This window comes from Jaculus jaculus, chromosome X (genome assembly GCF_020740685.1).
Source record: "Jaculus jaculus isolate mJacJac1 chromosome X, mJacJac1.mat.Y.cur, whole genome shotgun sequence".
NCBI classification, from domain to species: Eukaryota; Metazoa; Chordata; class Mammalia; order Rodentia; family Dipodidae; genus Jaculus; species Jaculus jaculus.
The window spans coordinates 67,709,601-67,729,116 of NC_059125.1; the positions used below are offsets into that span (position 1 = coordinate 67,709,601).

At 40.5% G+C, this 19,516-nt stretch overlaps 1 protein-coding gene across 1 annotated transcript in view; it reads left to right on the forward strand.

The window, feature by feature from the left end:
* Positions 1 to 9,276: 9,276 nt before the first annotated feature.
* Positions 9,277 to 19,516, forward strand: part of Uprt (uracil phosphoribosyltransferase homolog) — a 31,758-nt gene continuing 21,518 nt past the window's right edge. Inside the window, exon 1 of the mRNA XM_004666985.2 lies at positions 9,277 to 9,789. Within this exon, the coding sequence (XP_004667042.1) occupies positions 9,404 to 9,789 (386 nt within the window). The 5' untranslated portion in view covers positions 9,277 to 9,403. The remainder of the gene's footprint in view (positions 9,790 to 19,516) is intronic.

Consider the following 19,516-nt stretch of genomic DNA (forward strand, 5'->3'; position numbering starts at 1 on the left):
GAGATTTTCTTGGGACCGTTTTTGTGACTTCTGCCCTTCACAATCTATAGAGTACCATTTATGCCATAACCCTTTGATTCCAGGTTTAAAACCTGTTGAATGCAGTAGCTTTACACAGCTTTCTTCCCCCTGTGAGATGAGCTATTATGTGATGGCATTTTAAAAGCATGTTCTTTTTAAACTGGATTTTATATCTAATCAATGTTTTTAGTCTAGAAGAAGAATTTGCATTGTTGTGTCTGTAGATAGAGTATTGCAGTGCGTGATTAGCTTTATGCATTTTATTAAATGCTGTTTCAATGTGGCAAAAAAGAAAATTTTAAGATATTCATTCATTTTCATTTATATATATTTTTGTTCCTAGGAAATTGCCTGGCAAACAGTAAGGACTCAGTATTTGACTAGCTGCATTATTTCATGAAATATGTAGATATGTATAAAAATGAAAATTAGAGGGCTGGAGAGATGGCTTAGCGGTTAAGTGCTTGCCTGTGAAGCCTAAGGACCCTGGTTCGAGGCTCAATTCCCCAGGACCCACGTTAGCCAGATGCACAAGGGGGCACACACATCTGGAATTCATCTGCAGCGTCTGGAAGCCCTGGCACGCCCATTATCTCTCTCTCTGCCTCTTTCTCTGTCTGTGGCTCTCAAATAAATAAATAAAAATTAAAAAAAATGAAAATTAGAGTCAAAAGACTAGGGCTCCTGTCCTGGATTTTTTTCTTTTTGTATGCTTGATCTTGAACAATTATTTTTTGATGCACTCTAAGTATGTAACCAAGGGTGTAATCTTCCTGCTTCAGTGTCTTGAGTGTTGGGAATATAGGCATGTGTCACCATGCCTGGCCTTTTTTTTTTGAGATTTAAATAAGAGAATGCATATGATTATTTTCATAAATAATAGAACATAAAATGTTATTCACAAACTAATAAAATCAACAGAGGACAGAGATTTACAGAAATATGAGTAGCACCATAGAAACTAGTTAGTTAATACATTTTTGCCTTAATGTGACCACAAGTAAATTACCTACATAAATAGACCTGCTGATACTTTTGGGTTAACATAGGTAAGTGTAAGCATGAGTGCTTATGATAAGGGTGAAATACAAGACTGGTAATTATACTGTTCTAATTTGTTATTCAATGACATTACAAACAAGGTCACAGGACTGATGGAACATTTAACAAACTATAGTGGAGTTTTGGACCTGGGATGTCTTATAATGCCATTTTTAATTCATGACTCCTTTTAAATTACTGCTAATAATACAATACTGTATTTCAGTGTTTTACCTCAGAGTACTCACTGAGAAAGAAGCCATTCAATCGTCCCTGTGTACTTCAAGTTAATAGGTGCAGATTTTAAATCCAGAAATCCTTTCATTTGCATTATGTGCTGGTGAAAAGATGTACAAGCTTTCAAAAGTGAATGGGATTACAATTCTAGGTTGCAATTTTATTGTGCAACCACATTTACAATGTCTATATTATAATTATAGCAAATAGTGTACAGATCCAGAAAGTGAAGCATAAAACAGAGAGACAAAGGAAAATAGCACTAATATCAATATCAAAATAACACGTGGATACACAAAATATAAAGCAGACAGCTAGACCAAGGCTCAAGCATTGTTAAAGGCCTGAATATTCCTATTATCTGCTATTCTATTTCTGCAACTCTCTGCCATGTGTTGGTTGTTTTCAAACATGTCATTATTAGAAGAACATTTTAGGCTCAAATTACTAATGTATCTTACTTTATAGATAGGGAAAGTTAAGTCCAGAGAGGGTAAAGGGCTTGTCAACTGTTGCTCAGTAATATTTTGTTAGAATTGGAAGATTTCAGACTTTCAGGCTACAGCATGTTAAAATGGCAACCTGTAAATAACTTTCACAGAGTACCATTTGCAAAAGTCAGAATCACCGGGTTACCAGAAAAACAAATACCACATATTTCCTTACATATGTAGATCCTAGCTTTTTAATTTTTGATTTTTCTTTTTTTGGTTTTACAGTATCCCTACTCTAGGTCTCAGTCTAGCCCAGGCTGACCTGGAATTAGTCTCAGGCTGGCCTTGAACTCCGAGTGGAGTGCAGAGGTAGGAGGATCGTTCATGAGTTTAAGGCCAGCCTGAGACTACTGAGTGAATTCCAGGTCAGCCTGGGCTAGAGTGAGAACCTACCTTGAAAATCCAAAAAATAAATAAAAAATAAAGGCATGCACCATCATGCCTGGCACTGAGTTGGTTTTTTTTTTTTTTTTTTTTTTTTTTTTTTGAGACAGGGTCTCACTCTAGCACATTGTGACCTGGAATTCACTCTATAGCCCAGATTGGTCCAAATTCACTCACAATAATTCTCCCACCCCAGCATGAGCTGCCACACCTGGCTTTTAAAAAATATTTTTATTTATTTATTTGAGAGAGGGAAAGAGGGGGGGAGGGAGAGAGAGAGAGAGAGAGAGAGAGAGAGAGAGAGAGAGAGAGAATATGAATGTGTGTGCTAGGACTTCCAGCCACTGCAAACAAACTCCAGATGCATGCATCATCTTGTGCTTATGTGGGTCCTGGGGAATTGAACTGAGGTCTTTTAGCTTTGCAGGCAAGTGCTTTGACCCCTAAGCCATCTCTTCAGACCTACACCTAGCTTTTTAATTTAATTTAATTTAATTATGTTTTATAATTAACAACTTCCATGATTGCAAACAATATCCCACGGTAATTCCCTCTACCCCCCCCACTTTTGCCTTTGAAACTCCACTCTCCATCATATCCCCTCCCCCCCCAATCAATCTTTCTTTTATTTTGATGTCATTATCTTTTCCTCCTATTATGATGGTCTTGTGTAGGTAGTGTCAGGCACTGTGAGGTCATGAATATCCAGGCCATTTTATGTCTGGAGGAGCACATTGTAAGCAGTCCTACCTTTCCTTTGGCTCTTACATTCTTTTTGCCACCTCTTCTGCAATAGACCCTGAACCTTGGAAGGTGTGATAGAGATATTGCAGTGCTGAGCACTCCTCTGTCACTTCTTCTCAGCACTGTGATGCCTTCTGAGTCATCCCAAGGTCACCGCCATCTGAAAAGAGAAAGTTCTTTAATGAAAAAGTGAGAGTAGCATTAATATATGGGTATGAACATTTAGAGAAGTACTTACTTGGCTGTTTGATGAGCATAGAAATAGATCTGCCATATGAGCCAGCTATAGCACTCCTAGGCATATATCCTAAGGACTCATCTCACTACCTTAGAGGTACTTGCTCAACCATGTTTATTGCCACTCTGTTCACAATAGCTAGGAAATGGAACCCCCCTAGATGTCCCTGAACTGGTGAGTGGATAATGAAGATATGGCACATTTACACAATGGAGTTCTACTCAGCGTTAAAGCAAAACACCTAGCTTTTTAAAAAATATTTTATTTATTTGGGGGAGGGGGAGAATGGGTGCACCAGGGCCTAGAGCCATTGCAAACTCCAGATGCATGCACTACCTTGTGCATCTGGCTTTACTTGGGCACTGGGTAATCTAACCTGGGTCCTTTGGCTTTTCAGGCAACTACCTTAATCACTAAGCCATCTCTCCAGCCCCACATGCCTGGATTTTAAATATTTTTGTCACATGTATGGGTGTAGTATGTGTGGTGGTGGTAGTATGTAAGTGTGTGGTGTGCATGCTTACGAAGAGGCCAGAGAGATGATAGAGCAGCATCTTCTATCTCTCTTATGCTTGTTTGCTTGAGATGGAATCTCTTATTGAACATGGAGATTCTCTTTGGTCAGTGTAGCAGACGGCTTCAGGTTCACTGAGATGAACTTTCAGACCAGGCACAGTTATGGAGGAAGGGATTTATTGAAGCTTACAGATCCAGGGGAAGTTCCATAATGGTAGAAGAAGCTGGCCTGCCTTCACAGGCCCAAGCAGACAGAGAGAAGCACAAGCCTAAAGGTCAAAAGCCACAGCACACTTCAGGAACTCCAGCTAGGCACACTTTGCATATCTTTAGATTGAAATTGGAAACCTATCACCACAACTTAAGATCCTTCCAGTGACATTGCCTCCAGCCAGGTAGCCAGCAGATGCAAACTACAAACAAACTGAATATATTTGGGGCCATCTATTCTATTCAAACCACCACATTCAGCCCCTGGCCCCCAATACATTTATAATCATCACACATTGTAAATTGTACTCCGTTCAATTTTAAAGGTCCCCACAGTCTTGACCAATTTAAGATATTAAGACCTGTAAAATCAAGCAAGTTAAACATTTCTAACATACAAAGGCACAAAGTAAACATTTTCAACTGGTATAAGGCATAGCAAGGAGAGACTAAAACAATGCAAACTCAACCACCATCAAACAAACATCAAACTTATGCAGTTCAAGTCCAGTACAACCAGAGACTGACAGTCTCCAGATTTTCCAATTCCACCCCTCCAGCTGGGCAAAGTAGCCAGAGAACACTTCCATCCCAGGCCAACACTGCACTCCATGGTAGCCCTTGCACAGTTCTGGTACATCCAAAACATCTTGAGGTCTTCATGCAAACCACGTTCCATCTTCCAAAGGCTTTTTCAGCCTATCAGGGCATCATGCCCTGCCTCATGCTGCATCTCAGCAGCAGCTCCTGGAACCATGTGCAATTCATGACCACTCCTCACATTTTCCAAAGGCTCATTCAGCCTATCAGAGCGTCAGGCCCTACCTCATGCTGAAAGGCCCCAAAATCCAGAAGCCCAGAAATACTATCATGCTCCAAAAGGAGCTTAAGCGGGCCCCTGCATACCTCAAATTCCAGGCTTTACTCTCTGTTGGAAGTAAGTAACGAATCCCTCTTCTCATTATATCAGAGCCCGCTCCTAATATAAAACTAGGTAAAAAGGGCATGAGATAGCCCTCAAGGATGGGAAATGAGTAATGGATTAAACTGCTTATTTGGTTTCTGTAAATAGCTTTCACCGTAAGCCTTAATAGCCCACACTGTAAGCCGTAGCAGCCTGCCTTGGACCACACCTTGCTACCCCCACCCAAGGACCCGCGCAAATGCTGACCACCGAGGTCATAGGAAACTGATTGGTCGGGGGGGGGGGGGGGGCTTGAGTAATTTAAACTAATTGGCTTAGAAACTATGGAGTGGCACAAACTGACTGGCTCGCACCATGCGGCTCCTGATGTTAAGGAATGATTGGTCTAATGCACAGGCTTTGTTAGAAATCCTATAGAAACTGACCCGTTCCTGCATTCGGCGCTCTGCAGTCCTCTACCCCTGTGTGGTGTACGACTGTGGGCCCCAGCACACTTGGAATAAAAATCCTCTTGCAGTTTGCATCAAGACCACTTCTCGTGAGTGATTTAGGGTGTCGCCATATCCGGGCAGAGCGTGGGGTCCCCATTTTGGGGGTCCTACAACGCCACATCTCAGTGGCAGCTCCTGGAAGCATGTGCAATTCACGACCACTCCTCACATTTTTCATGCTTCTGAAACCAATACCAGATATGCAGAACACAGCCATATTCTTAATTCATAAACAAAATAAATCATAACCTTAAAAAGCAGGTTCCATCTCCAGTCAACTCTTTCCAAAAATGTTTGCATTTCTATGATAGTCTTTCCTCAGGCATCCTTTCCATGGTAAAGCAATTGGACCATCTTCCTTTAAGACTGCTAATGTGTTTGACAATAGCAGATTCAGTAACCTAAAACCAGTCTCAGTGCCTGTAATTTTAACTTACTTGAGGTTTTCCAGCTTAAATCTTAAAATCTCTCAGTCCAATATCTCTAGCCAAGCACATCAGCCCATTACAAATTTAACCTTGATCAAACTCTTTGGGCCTGAGCAGCAGGGCACACCCAGCCCTTATGCCAGTAGCCCAGTTCCAACAAAGTCCTCTGCAGTCTTTCCTTCCCCTTAGAAAGCTTATAAGCCAAGTCCCAAAGTTCAATATTGTCTGCACTTAGCATTCTCAAACTCTCATCAGAATAGTCCATAAAACTTGGCTTACCACTCCAGAAGGCATCTTCATTTGCAAGGACCAAGTCCATGCCCATTCCTCCAAAACAAAGGTTCCAAAAGACCAACATCCACATGGCCAGGTACGTCTCACTCCACTCCTTGTACAGAGTTCTGTAGCAGACAGATTCAGGTTCACTGAGATGAGCTTCCAGACCAGGCACAGTTATGGAGGAAGGGATTTATTGAAGCTTACAGATCCAGGGGAAGTTCCATAATGGTAGAAGAAGCTGGCCTGCCTTCACAGGCCCAAGCAGACAGAGAGAAGCACAAGCCTAAAGGTCAAAAGCCACAGCACACTTCAGGAATTCCAGCTAGGCACACTTCGCATATCTTTAGATTGAAATCAGAAACCCATCACCACAATTTAAGATCCACCCAGTGACATTGCCTCCAGCCAGGTAGCCAGCAGATGCAAACTACAAACAAACAACTGAATATATTGGGGGCCATCTATTCTATTCAAACCACCATAGTCAGATTAGAAGATTAGTGAACTGGTCCATCAATTCTTTCTGTGCTCTCCACAGAACTGGGGTTACACGGTGTGGGCATATGGTAGAAAAGAAGCTAAATGTTGAACTGATTCACTGAGTTACTATAAGAGTTAATTACTGAGGAGCTAAATTTGTCTTTGTTAGCAGATAGAAAAATCCCAAAGTGAGTACTGTCCAGAAAGGGCCCAGAGAGACAATAAAAAGGAAAGACAATTTAGACAAAGTAAAATGGAGTTCATTGTTAGGGTGGTCTGTCTGCAGAAATGATTGATATGTAAATTGTTATGCCTTGTTCACTTACCCCTCTCCTCAGCTATGAAAACTATAAAATGGAAATAAAATCTCAGTTTGGAGCCAGAACTTCTTTGGAGAGCTATCTCAAGCTCTTTTGGCCACCATGTAAATAAACTCCTCTATGTTCACTCATACTGGCATTGGAATGATCTTGCCAGAGACTTTTTAATAGGCACACTCAGATTTTTACATGGGTACTGAGGAACTGAACTCAGGCAGTCTCAGGCCCTCTGAGTCCCTCATGCTTGTGTGGCAAGTGCTGTTACTCACTGAGTGAATCATTTCACCAGGATCCCCAGCTTTTAATTTTTATATATGTGTATATATGTCAGTGTAAGGGTGGATATAGGTCATTAAACAAAAAAAAAAGAAGAGAGAGAGAGAGAGAGACTGTGAGAAAAGCAAAAGAAGGGCTGGAGAGATGGCTTAGCAGTTAAGCGCTTGCCTGTGAAGCCTAAGGACCCCGGTTCGAGGCTCGGTTCCCCAGGTCCCACGTTAGCCAGATGCACAAGGGGGCGCACGCATCTGGAGTTCGTTTGCAGAGGCTGGAAGCCCTGGCGCGCCCATTCTCTCTCTCTTCCTCTATCTGTCTTTCTCTCTGTGTCTGTCACTCTCAAATAAATAAATAAAAAATGAACAAAAAATATTAAAAAAAAAAAGAAAAGCAAAAGAAAGTTTAAGGAAGGGGAGGGTGTAATAGAATACATGTGACATGAAAGCGGAAGGGTGATGACTGGGGGCAGAAGGGGAGCATGGGGATTGGGGGTAGAAGTGTGAGGACAGGAACAAAATATGTATGAAACTGCGATAATGAAAGCTATTACTTTGTATTCTAATTAAAAACAAAAAATAAGGGCTGGAGTGATGGCTTAGCAACTAAGGTGTTTGCCTGTGAAGCCTGTGGATCAGAGTTTGATTTCCTAGTACCCATGTAAAGCCAGATGCACAGTGGCACACACATCTGGAGTTCATTTGCAGGGGCTAGAGGCCCTGGCACACCCATTCTCTCTATCTCTTTGTGTCCATCTCTAGTTGCAAATAAACTAATAAAAATATTTTAAAATAACAAAAAGTCAGACAACAATAGATTCATAGGTAACATTTCATATCTACTGAATTAGAAGCTCAATGGTGAGCCATTAAAATTTGTATTTATTTTTTTATTTTTTTAACTGAGGTTTGCTATGTAGCATATGATGGCCTCAATATCTTGATCCTAGCTTGGCATGGTGGCACTCACCTTTAATCCCAGCACTCTGGAGGCAGAGTTAAGAGGACTGCTGTGAGTTCAAGGCCACCCTGAGACTACATAGTGAATTCTAGGTCAGCCTGAACTAGAGTAAGACCCTACATCTAAAAACTAAACTGTAGAGATGGCTTAGTGTTCAAGGTGTTTGGCTGCAAAGCCTCAGGACCCAGGTTCGACTCCCCAGTACCCATATAAACCAGATGCACAAGGTGGTGCATGTGTCTGGAGTTTGTTGGCAGTGGCTAGAGGCCCTGTTGTGCCCATTCCCTCTCTTTATCTTCCTCTCTCTTTCTCCCCAAATAAAATATATATCTTTAAAAAATATTGATCCTACTGCCTCCACGGTGCAGGAATTATAGACATGCACCACCGCATCCAGGCCAAATTCTCCATTTTAACATTATTGCGATAAACACCGAGGTTTGAAAATAATATCTATCTTAAACACTCTCTTACCTCATGCCTTTATAGTGAGTCTACACATTTTAAAAAAGCAACCTTTAAAATAATGTGATAGATGCGAGATGTCCTAAAAAGCCCCATGGTAATGTGTACAATGCAGGGCCCAAGTATTGCAGGTAAGAAAACTTTTAGAGGGCTAGAGAGATGGCTCAGCAGTTAAAGGGAATTGCTTGCAAAACCTGCCAGCCTGGCTTCAGTTCTCCAGTACCCAGGTAAAGTCAGATGCACAAGGTGGCACATCCTTCTGGTGCTCCTCTGCAGCAGCAGGTTGCCCTGACGTGTCCATACACACCACACAAACTCTCTTTGTCTCTTTCAAATAAATAAATAAATAAATAAATAAATAAATAAATAAATAAATAAATAAAATTTGTCTAAAAAACTTTTAGAAATTGCAGCTTGTAGACGAGTCTAAGAAAGGCTAGGCTCTTCACTAGTTATTTAGTGTTTTCACTTCCTCCTTTGGTTATACGGACAAACTATCTTAAAAACACAATTACTGAAGAATAATTTTTCCGCTAAGTAACAAAGTCTGAAATCCAAGATTCTGAATGCGGGAAGATTCCGCAACCAGGAACTCCGGGCTGGGCATATACCTGGGTACGTGGAAAATCCACGTATGCAGGCGCGACACAAAAGAGTTAACAAAGCAGCGTGCTGCAGAGTGGCAGGGAAACAGACCAATAAGGTGTCAAAGCCGGCAGTGCGTCTCGCGGGGGCGGGCGTGGGACAAAGCGTGTGAACGTTAGGGGTGAGAGGGCAGCCGGGGTTAGAGACTTGGAAGAGGCGGGGGCTACCGGAAAGCACATGAGCTTTGTCCCTTTCTTCCCGCTCTTCTTCTTCTGGGCTTGGTAGCAGCAGCGGGGGCAGCCCGGGACCTGGTGTATGGCCACAGAGTTACAGCGTCTGGACTCCATGCCCTGTCACAACCAGCAAGTAAACTCTACTTCAGCCCCGGGTCCCGAGTGTCTGAGCCCCGACGACCAGATTCTGAACCATGCAGAGGAAAATAACGCCGCGATGGCTAAACTGACCCTCCTCCCCGGGCACGCCCATTCTAGCGAGCAGTCCGAGCGGGACACTCGGGCCTGTGGCAGCGCCAGCCTTAACCTAGAGGACCACAATGATAGTAGTGACAGTGGCAACTATGACGCACCTGTGGGCGACCACCTCTTGGGGGACTGTGAACTCTCCCATCAGATTGGGACGCAGCTTAAGCTGCTGCCTATGAACGATCAGATCCGGGAGCTGCAGACTATCATCCGGGACAAGTAAGCAGAGATCAGTAGGGGGAAGGGAGGCGGGGGTCCGCAGGGGTAGGCGGAGATTGGGAGTAAAAAGCCTGAGGGGTCATGGCCTTGGCAAACTTGTAGTTGGAGATTTTTTAGGGTAAAACTTTGGAGTGTGTAGTAGGGGAATCATGTGAGACACGTTTCTAACCCTCTCCTGTTTCCTGTGTTTAACACTGCTTTGTGTGAGGATGAAACCTTCTGGGCAGCCTCTGGCCTCTTCAGGCCTCTTTGTTTCTCTGAAGGATGACTAATCCTTACCACATCCAGGCTGGTACACGCCCCTATACTGTCTGCCCAGTGCCTGACCACGCGGTAAATGTATAACCTAGAAGTGTTTGGTTACTGCCTATGGTCATTGTTACCAAACATTCCAGGCTTACAGAAATAAAGCAATTTCAAGGAAATTGTATTGTACTCTGTAGGCCCTCTGACCCCTTTAGTATTTACTGATATAAGTATTTCATTTTATTTATGGTTTTGGAATTCAGGTTTACCTGGTCATCAGAAAGTTTATCATCCAGCTCATATCAAGAGTGTCTCATTGTAAACTTAAGAACATAGTTAAAAGTAAAGCAGCCTAAAGACACGTTGGCCTTTTCTACGTCTGCAAATCAGTGTAGCAAGAACTATATGTTAAAATATTTTCAAATATGGTGTTTCTCAAGGGAAAAATGTATTATGATGAACTGCAACTGATTTCTGTATTGGTAGCACTTTTCTTTTTTCCTCTTGAGACAGGGTGTTCCTACTGCCCAGTCTGGCCTCAAACTCCTGGCCTCCTTTGACTAAGCTTCCCAAGTAGGTGGAATTACTGTGCACGTGACCACACCTAGCTCTTACTGGAATTTTTAAATGAGTAACTACTACAGCATGTCAAAACACCACCTTTTTTAGCATGCCTTAATATTTTACAAATGGCTATTGTATTATCAATGCTACAGCCTACATCAGACTGGAATAAATTTTTCTTCATATCCTTCTAGTAAGCTCTCAATTTGTTTTCTTGCTGCAGGTTTTTCTGTCTTCCACATGCACCTAGTGCTGTACATTTGGTGTTAACATTCAGCTTTGATTTGATAGCTGCTGTATTCAGCAGCATTCTTTGGCTTGTGAGAACCTACTACAGTCAGGGATGGGTGGCTTTATAGTCAGGTTCCTCGTGGTTCCAAGGAACTATTTTGAATATCCTGTTCCTGCTTTCATTTGAATTTTCTATATCCCTTTTATGCAGGTTCAGATCCTATCTATTTTTCAAGTTCAGACCCAGAATTAAATGTCTACCTTTGCAAGAAGCCCTCCTTTGCGTGTTCTTTGTGGTTGATTTCCCCAGGTCTTTTTAAATGCAAGATTTACCTTCTATTTTGTATGTCATCACTTGTGTGTGGCTCTTATTTGCCTATTAGATTTTAAGCTGATTTGGAGCAGATTTTTTTTTTTGTATTTTTGAATCTAAACCATGCATTGCCAATAACAAATGTTCAGTTACTAAAGACTCTAACTTTTTTTTTGGAGACAGGGTTTCACTTTGTAGCCCAATCTGGACTCAAACTTGTGATCTTCTTGCTTGAGCCTCCCAAGAACTGGGACGAGGTAGGGTGTGTTACTATGTCCAGTTCTAGCTCTTAAAATTATGTTTATAAAACTGTACTATTTTTTTTATAGAGAATCAATATTGAAAACTTCTGTGATCATGTGATCTAACACATGGAGATATTAGAAAAGTGACATAGATTTGGAAGGCAGCTGAAAAAAAATTTGTGAAATGAAAAAAATTAACAACTCTTGTTTCTGTGGAGCAGGACTTAACTGACCTTGGTCCATGGACAGACCTGCACCTGTAGATGGGTTTTGGGTCTCAAATTATTTGGAATATTTTATATGTATGTACATTTTTTTTGAGGTAGGGTTTCACTTTATCTCAGGCTGACCTGGAATTCACTATGTAATCTCAGGGTGGCCTTGAAGTCACAGTGATCCTCCTACGTCTACCTCCTGAGGGCTGGGATTAAAGGTGTGTGCCACCACGCCCAGCTCTGTATGTACATTTTTAAGTAATTTTCAAAATAATATCTTTGTTGAAAAGCTGGGGTATAGCTCAGTGATAGAATACTTGTCTTGCTTGTGCAAGACCCTAAGGGTGATTCCCAGTATTGCCTTTGAAATGACATCCTTATTGATATATAAGTCATATACCATGCAATTTAAACATTTAAAATGTAAGGTTTAGATTTTGTAGTTTATGTATGGTCATGGCTATGTACTACCACATATTGCAGTCATATTTATCACCTCAACAAGACATTTAATTTGCAGTCACCACCCCCTTTCCCTCAAGCTGTAGACAGTCACTGATGTACTTTCTAATTCTACTGATTTGCCTATTCTGGACATTTAAAAATTTAGTTTTTAAGTTTGTTATTTTTTTGCATGTGTACATGCAGATGTATTTATGTTTGTATGTATATTAATGGTATACCATGCATTGTTCAATACACACACAGTGCATAATGTTTTTATCAGGCTAAACATATTTAGCTTTCCAAACAATGATTAGCATAATGTTTTCAGAGCTCAATTATATTGTATCATTATATGATTCTTTTTATAGATGAATGGTATTAACTTCATCCTATGGCTGTACTACAGTTAAATGCATTCAACAGTTGATTGACATTTGGGTGGTTTCTACTCTTTGGCTACTATGAAAGATGCTGCTGTGAACATTTGTTTATGTGTCTTTGTGGAGAGTGAGGAGCCTTAGTTTTCATTAGATTTTTTAAAGATCGTAATGATGTAAGAACCATTAATATACAGCTTAGAGAGAGTATGGCATAGCATTTACATATGACAATATTTGTTTGTACCTGGTTGTATTTCATTACTTAGGAAAGCCTGGGTTATGAACTAAACTGAATGTAAGCAAAACCTTTTGTATTTTTTTTTTCTGAGTTTGAAAGGGGAGACACAGCAGGATCCTGAGGAGTGATGTTAAGCAATATGTTTATCATACCTGTGCTTCAGCTTTGTTATTTGTAAATGAAGATGTTGCTGCTACCTAATGGAGCTTCTTGGGAGGCTGACACAAGATACTACCCATAAACACTATTATAAATTGTGAAGAACAGTGTGCATTTACAGCATTTAAGTCTTCCATTTTTAGATTTATGCATGCTTTTTATTAAGACAGTAAGAGGAACTTAATTATACATAGAACTCACATTATTATTTTGAAAATAAATACCAAAGTGGGATGTGGTGGCCCATATCAGTAATCCTATCACCAAGGAAGCCAAGGCAGGAGAATTGTTGCAGGTTTGAGGTCGGCCTGGGGTGCAGAGTAAGACCAGGCAGGCCATTTAGAGCTATGTAGTAAGATTCTCAAGAAACAAAGACATATAATAAAAGAAAAGACATTCACAAGGAGAAAGCCTAAATAATTTTTTTAATCTAACTTTGCCATAGTACAGGAAGACCTACTCTAATTTTCATAATGAGTTGATGCTGGGGACAGTGTTTTCATTTTTTTGTTAACCAGCATAATCTGTTAACAGAAGCTGTTTCTTCTGTTCTTTATTTTCAAAAAAATGTTCATGTTCACACAAACAAGACCTGTTTGAGCTGCTGTAGGGGCAGATAGGGTGTCTATTATATGCAGAGTATCCGGGCATATGCTTTTCTCTTATTTTGATGGAACATCATTTATGTGTGCTATGAAACTGATAATAGAAGCCACTGGAGTACGTGTTGTTTCTTTTATTGTTCCTCGTCCTTAACATCTATCTAGTGAAGGGATTGCTTTATGAATCGACTCTGGCATAGAGAAATGGAGGTTGATCCAACAGGACTGCATATTGTTATGTGTGTATATATATATATATATATATATATATATATATATAGTAGGCAAGGCTGAGAATATTGTACTGATTCAAAATGACTTTATTTTTTGAAGTGTACAATATTTGAAACATAATATGTTGGCTGCATTATTGAATTTCAAGGAAATGATTTTTCTCTCTTTGAGAGTACAGTAATCTAAACACCAAATGAACAGATAATTTATTCAGCCACACATGCATGGATCACCGGTGAACTATGAAAAGGAAATGATTCCTTCATTTTCTTGTGGTTTCTTTTTGTTGCTGTTGCAATGGATTAAACTATACATCCTTTCCTTCTTGCCTTCTTTATGTATTAAACCCAGGAAAATATACCTTTTCACTTGAACATAATTCATGACCTCATATGTAAAGCTGTACAGGATATTTCAAAGATCACCCTCCATGATCAGGTTTTTTTGTGTTCTTTTGTCTCTGGAAATGTTAAAATAAAGCTGTATTGTAAGCTGTTCAATATACACTGTCTGTATACTTGTACTAGGAGGGGCTTTTGCATGGCCTCTACAGGTTACTTGGGTGAAAGTTGAGCAATCCTAAGAGTATTTCACAGCACTCAGGAGGCAGAGGTAGGAGGATTGTCATGATTTCGAGACCAGCCTGAGACTACATAGTGAATTGCAGGTCAGGTTGAGGTAGAGCAAGACCCTACTTTGGAAAAAAAAAAAAAAAGTGTTTCAGTTCACAGAATGAAACTAAAAAAAGGAAGCATTCAGCCTTGTAACTTTTTTTTTAGTCATCTGGAGAGGAGATCGTTATGCTCAGGATGGATGAAAGGCCTATGCAATCCTAATGCTAGTGCTGCCTAATGTGATGTGAGTCATCTAACAAAATGTAATGTTCTTAACCAAAGCTATGTGTGCATCAGACTGTAATTGTGTGTTGTTTTTTTTAAATACAAGTTTCTGACCCTCATCCTTAGAGGTGGTTTGCCTAGTTTTGGGTGGAACCTACTTTCAGCTTGACAAACACCACAGGTGGATTGCTTATTCTGTGCTCAGGCTGGACCACTACATCTGGAGGGATGGCTAGGCCTCCGTGTGGTACTTAGACTTACTTCCAGTTTGGGCATAGAATGATCCAGAGGTTCCACACACTAAACTGAAATAGAGGGCCTGGCCTTCTGAGACTAGAGAAATTGCAGTCAATTTTTACCAAACCAAAGTGCCCACCACTACTAAAACAAAACAAAACAAAACAAGAAAACCTGAACTGACTTACAGATTGTTTAAAAAATAGACATGCTTTTTGTTTTTGCATATTTCTATCTGTTTTTGGGTTGGTAGTGATTTCAAGGTCTCACTCTAGCCTAGGTTGATCTGGAATTCACTATGTAATCTCAGGGTAGCCTCAAACTCACAGTGATCATTGGCCTCCTGAGTGCTGGGATTACAGCCAAGCACCACAACGCCAGGCTTGTTTTTTCATATTTCTGATGTAAATTTTCTGACTGGCTTTTAGGGCAAGAGGGTGGAGGTCATATGTTTAAGCAGCACAGACTCCTCATAATATTTATAGGGAATCTTCTAGTACTCTCTCACCAATTAGACTGGACTTCAAGGAGGTGTAAATGGTGATGCCTCTTGTTTTTTGAGCTGGTTTTGAATGTTTACATTGAACGCTCCTTGGAGGTGTAAGTAAATAATTAATTGCACTCTATTTTATAAGCTTATTAAGAAAGTGCTAAGGAGCTGTGACTTTGGTGACTTGCACCTGGCAGGTAATAAAAGCTATTTTCTAACTTTGCATTGTTCTAAGTGAAGGTGATAAAAGGAGGGTAAAATCAGTCCTAAGCCATCTGCATACTACAGCAACTTTGGAGCTATTCTTTTTTTAAAGTGGTCACATAATAACAGAGAAGGGCAGCTTATGTTTTCAACATGTTCACTAAATATTAACTGTAAATAAAGCATATCATACTTTTGATTTACACTTGCCAGAAAAGCTTTCATGTTTTGTTTCCCTTTAACCTGTTGGTTTAACAAACAAAAACATATTAGATCTGAGCACTTACATTCAGGTTTTTTTTTTTTTTTTTTTTTTTTTTTTTGGTTTTCGAGGTAGGGTTTCACTCTAGCTCAGGCTGACCTGGAATTCACTGTGGAGTCTCAGGGTGGCCTCAAATTCACAGCGATCCTCCTACCTCTGCCTCCCCAGTGCTGAGATTAAAGGCGTGCACTACCACGCCCAGCTCAGATTTTTTTTAATATTCTTAATTTGAAAGTCCATTAAATTCTTCTGCAACTGAGGTTGCCAGATAAAACATAGGATACCCAATTAAATTTTAATGCAAATAAAACAATGTATGTTTTTGTCATATAAGTGTAACTTAATTATTGCATGGGATTTATGATATATAAATTGAATTGTTCACCTTGTATTTGGGGGTGTTGAGGCAGTGTTTCATTACAGCCCAGGCTGACCTGTAATTCACTATGTAGACTCAGGCTGGCCTAGAACTCAAGGTGAGTTTCCTACCTCTGCCTCCTGAGTGCTGGGTTTAAAGACATGCATCACCACACCTGGTCCATCCTGTATTTTTATTTGCTAAATGCCCAATGCCAACTTTGCCTACCCCAAATACTTCAATACTTGTGTGTAGTCTTCCTGGGAAAAGAGTAATATATTTAAACTTTTAAATTGACACCTAGTTCAGTGTTCCTGGGATTAAATTTCAATTAAAATGTTTTAAATTATGAGTCAGGAGAGTTTGCTTTAATTACTTTTGGAAAGCATGTATTTTTTTGAGACAGAGTCTTACTATGTATCCTAAGCTAGCCTTGAACTTGTTAGGGATGTCAGACTACTCTTTAAAAAAATTTATTTATTTGAGAGAGAGAGAATGGGCACCTCAGGGCCTTTAGCCACAGCAAATGAACTCCAGATGCATGTGCAACCATGTGCATCTGGCTTACGTGGGTTCTGGGGAATCAAACCTGGGTCCTTAGGCTTTTTAGGCAAGCACGTTAACTGCTAAACCATCTCTCCAGCCCAGCCAGACGAATCTTGAGCTCTGTGATTCTCCTGCTTCAGCCTCCTGAAGTTAGACTTATAGGTGTGCACCCCCCCACCCAATAAAGGGCATATGCTTTCATATGGTATGCTTAGTACATTGCTCTCTATAAATTGTGATAATAAAAGCTTCTCCCTTATCAGGAAGAACATTTTATTTACTTTTATTGCTTTCTGACACCTCCTCCACAATGTTTCCTGAGCCATTAGTGTTGAGGTCTCAGTAGCCTCTGATTTTTTAAAATTTTATTTCAGAGAGAGAAAGAAAGGAGAGAGAGAGAGAGAGAGAGAATTGGTGCACCAAGGCCTCGGCCATTGAAAATCACACTCCAGACATTTGGGCCACCTAGTGGGCATGTGCAACATTGCACTTGCCTCACCTTTGTGCATCTGGCTAACATGGATCTGGACAGTCAAACATGGGACTTTAGGCTTTCCAGGCAAGCACGTCAACTATTAAGCCATCTCTCCAGCCCTGATTTTCATTTTTGATCAGTTTTCTTTTCTTTTTTTGAGAGAAAGAGGCAGAGAGAGAATGGGTGCACCTGGGACTTTAGCCACTGCAAATGAACTCCAGATGTGTGTGCCCCTTTGTGCGCATGTACAACAATGCATGCTTGTATCACTGTGCATCTAGCTTACATGAGACCTGGAGATTCAAACATATGTTCTTAGGCTTTGCAGGCAAGCACCTCAAACTGCTCAGCCATCTCTCAAGCCCGAGTTCTGTTTTGATGAGTTTTGAGTAATTTTTTTGAGATAGTATCTCATTATGTAGCCCAGGCTTAGCTTGAACTCACTCTGTAGCCCAGATTAGCCTCAAACTTTTGTGTTTTTTATATTCAGCTAAATGCTTTTAAAAATTGTTTATTTATTCATTTGAAAAGAAAGAGAATGGGCATACTAAGGCCTAGTAAAACTGCAGATGAACTCTAGATACATGTGCTGCTTTGTGCATCTGGAAAGTGTCTTTAACTGGTGAGCTATTTCCCCAGTCTTAAATGTTTTTAATGTTAATTTAATTTATTTTTTGGTTGGTATACAGAGATTTAGGTATCATTCATTTTTGCATTTTCTTTTTTTTAAATATTATTTATTTATTTGCAAGGAAAGAGAGAGAGAGAGAGAGAGAAGAGAGACAGACACAGAGAGATTGGACATGCCAGGGCCTCTAGCCACTGCAAATGAACTCCAGATGCATGTGTCCCTTGTGCATCTGGCTTAAGTGGGTCTTAGGGAATTGAACCTGGGTCCTTTGGCTTCACAGGCAAACACCTTAATCGCTAAGCCATTTCTCCAGCCCTCATTCTGGCATTTTCAAATACAATTGTTTTCATTGATTCTTCTTTCTCTCCTATCTCCAGTTCCCCTCTCCTCCCACTTCCTTCTCCCCCTGACATTCTCCCCCTTCTGTTTCTATGCCACATGTGTTCTTCCACCCTTCCTTCACTACTTATAGGTATTGCAAACTACAACCTATATAAGAGAGAGAACATGAGATATGTTTCACTTAATATGATACTTTTTCTAATCTTTATTTTTAGCAGGGGGGAAAGAGAGACAGGGAGAATGAGAATGGACATGTCAGGGGCTCCTGCTACTGCAAATGAACTCCAGACACATGCGCCACCTTGTGCATCTCACTTATGTGGGTACTGGGGAATTGAACCTAGGTCCTCAGGCTTCACAGACAAGTACTTTAACCACTAAGCCATCTCTCCAGCCCCCAGTAGGATTCTTTCCAACACCATTTTCCTACAAATTTCATATTTTCATTTTTTTGTATGCTGCATAAAATTTCATTGTGCATATGTACCACATTTTCATTATGTATTTATCTGTCAATGCAACCTCAAACTTTTGATCCTCTTGAGTCAGTATTCTCAGTGCTAGGTTTACAGGCATGTACCACCATGCTTGGTTCTCTGGACACATTTTTTGAGGCAAGCCCAACAGACTGGCTTGTTTTTTCTTAATTTTTTTTATTGACAACTTCTATACTTACAGACAATAAAGCATAATAACTCCTTCCCCTCCCCACTTTCCCCTTCACAACTACTCTCTCCATCATATTTACTCCCTCTCTCCATCAGTCTCTCTTTTATTTTGATGTCATCATCTTTTTCTCTTATCATGAGGGTCTTGTTAATTTGCTGCTAGGCACTACGAGGTCAAGGCCAATTTCTGTCTGGACAGTTGCATTGTAAGGAGTGCTACCCTTCCTTTGGCTCTCACATTCTTTTCGTGATCTCTTCTGTAATGGACCCTGAGCCTTGGAGAGATGTTTCAGTGTTGAGCACTCCTCTGTCACTTCTTCTCAGCACTGTCTTGCCTTTTGGTTCATCCCAGTGGTCACTGCCATCTGAGAAAAGAAGCTTCTCTAACCAAAAGTGAGAGTTATCGTGACTATGTGAGTATGAATATTAAGTGTAGTGCTTTCAGGGTAGTTTGGTGAGAATAATATATGTATTTAGCCAGACAAGAGCAGGCTTTATACCCCTAAGGCTCATGACCTACCCTGCCATAGGCTTTTGATTAGGTTTTCAGTTCCAGGCACATATTCCCTTCCATAGAGCGGGCCTTCAGTCCAATTAGAGAAAAGTTGGTTTTCCCCACAGCAGACATGCTACTTTTGCACTTGTACGATCATTTGGCCTGTCTGACCAAACTTGAGGCTTCCAGTGTCCACTGTTTTTACCAATGATGACTTCTTTCTCCCATAGGGCTGCATGCAGTGTAGCTTTTTCCAACTTTCAGTTGGCTGATCAACAGGGAGAAGGTTTTTAACTCAACACCAA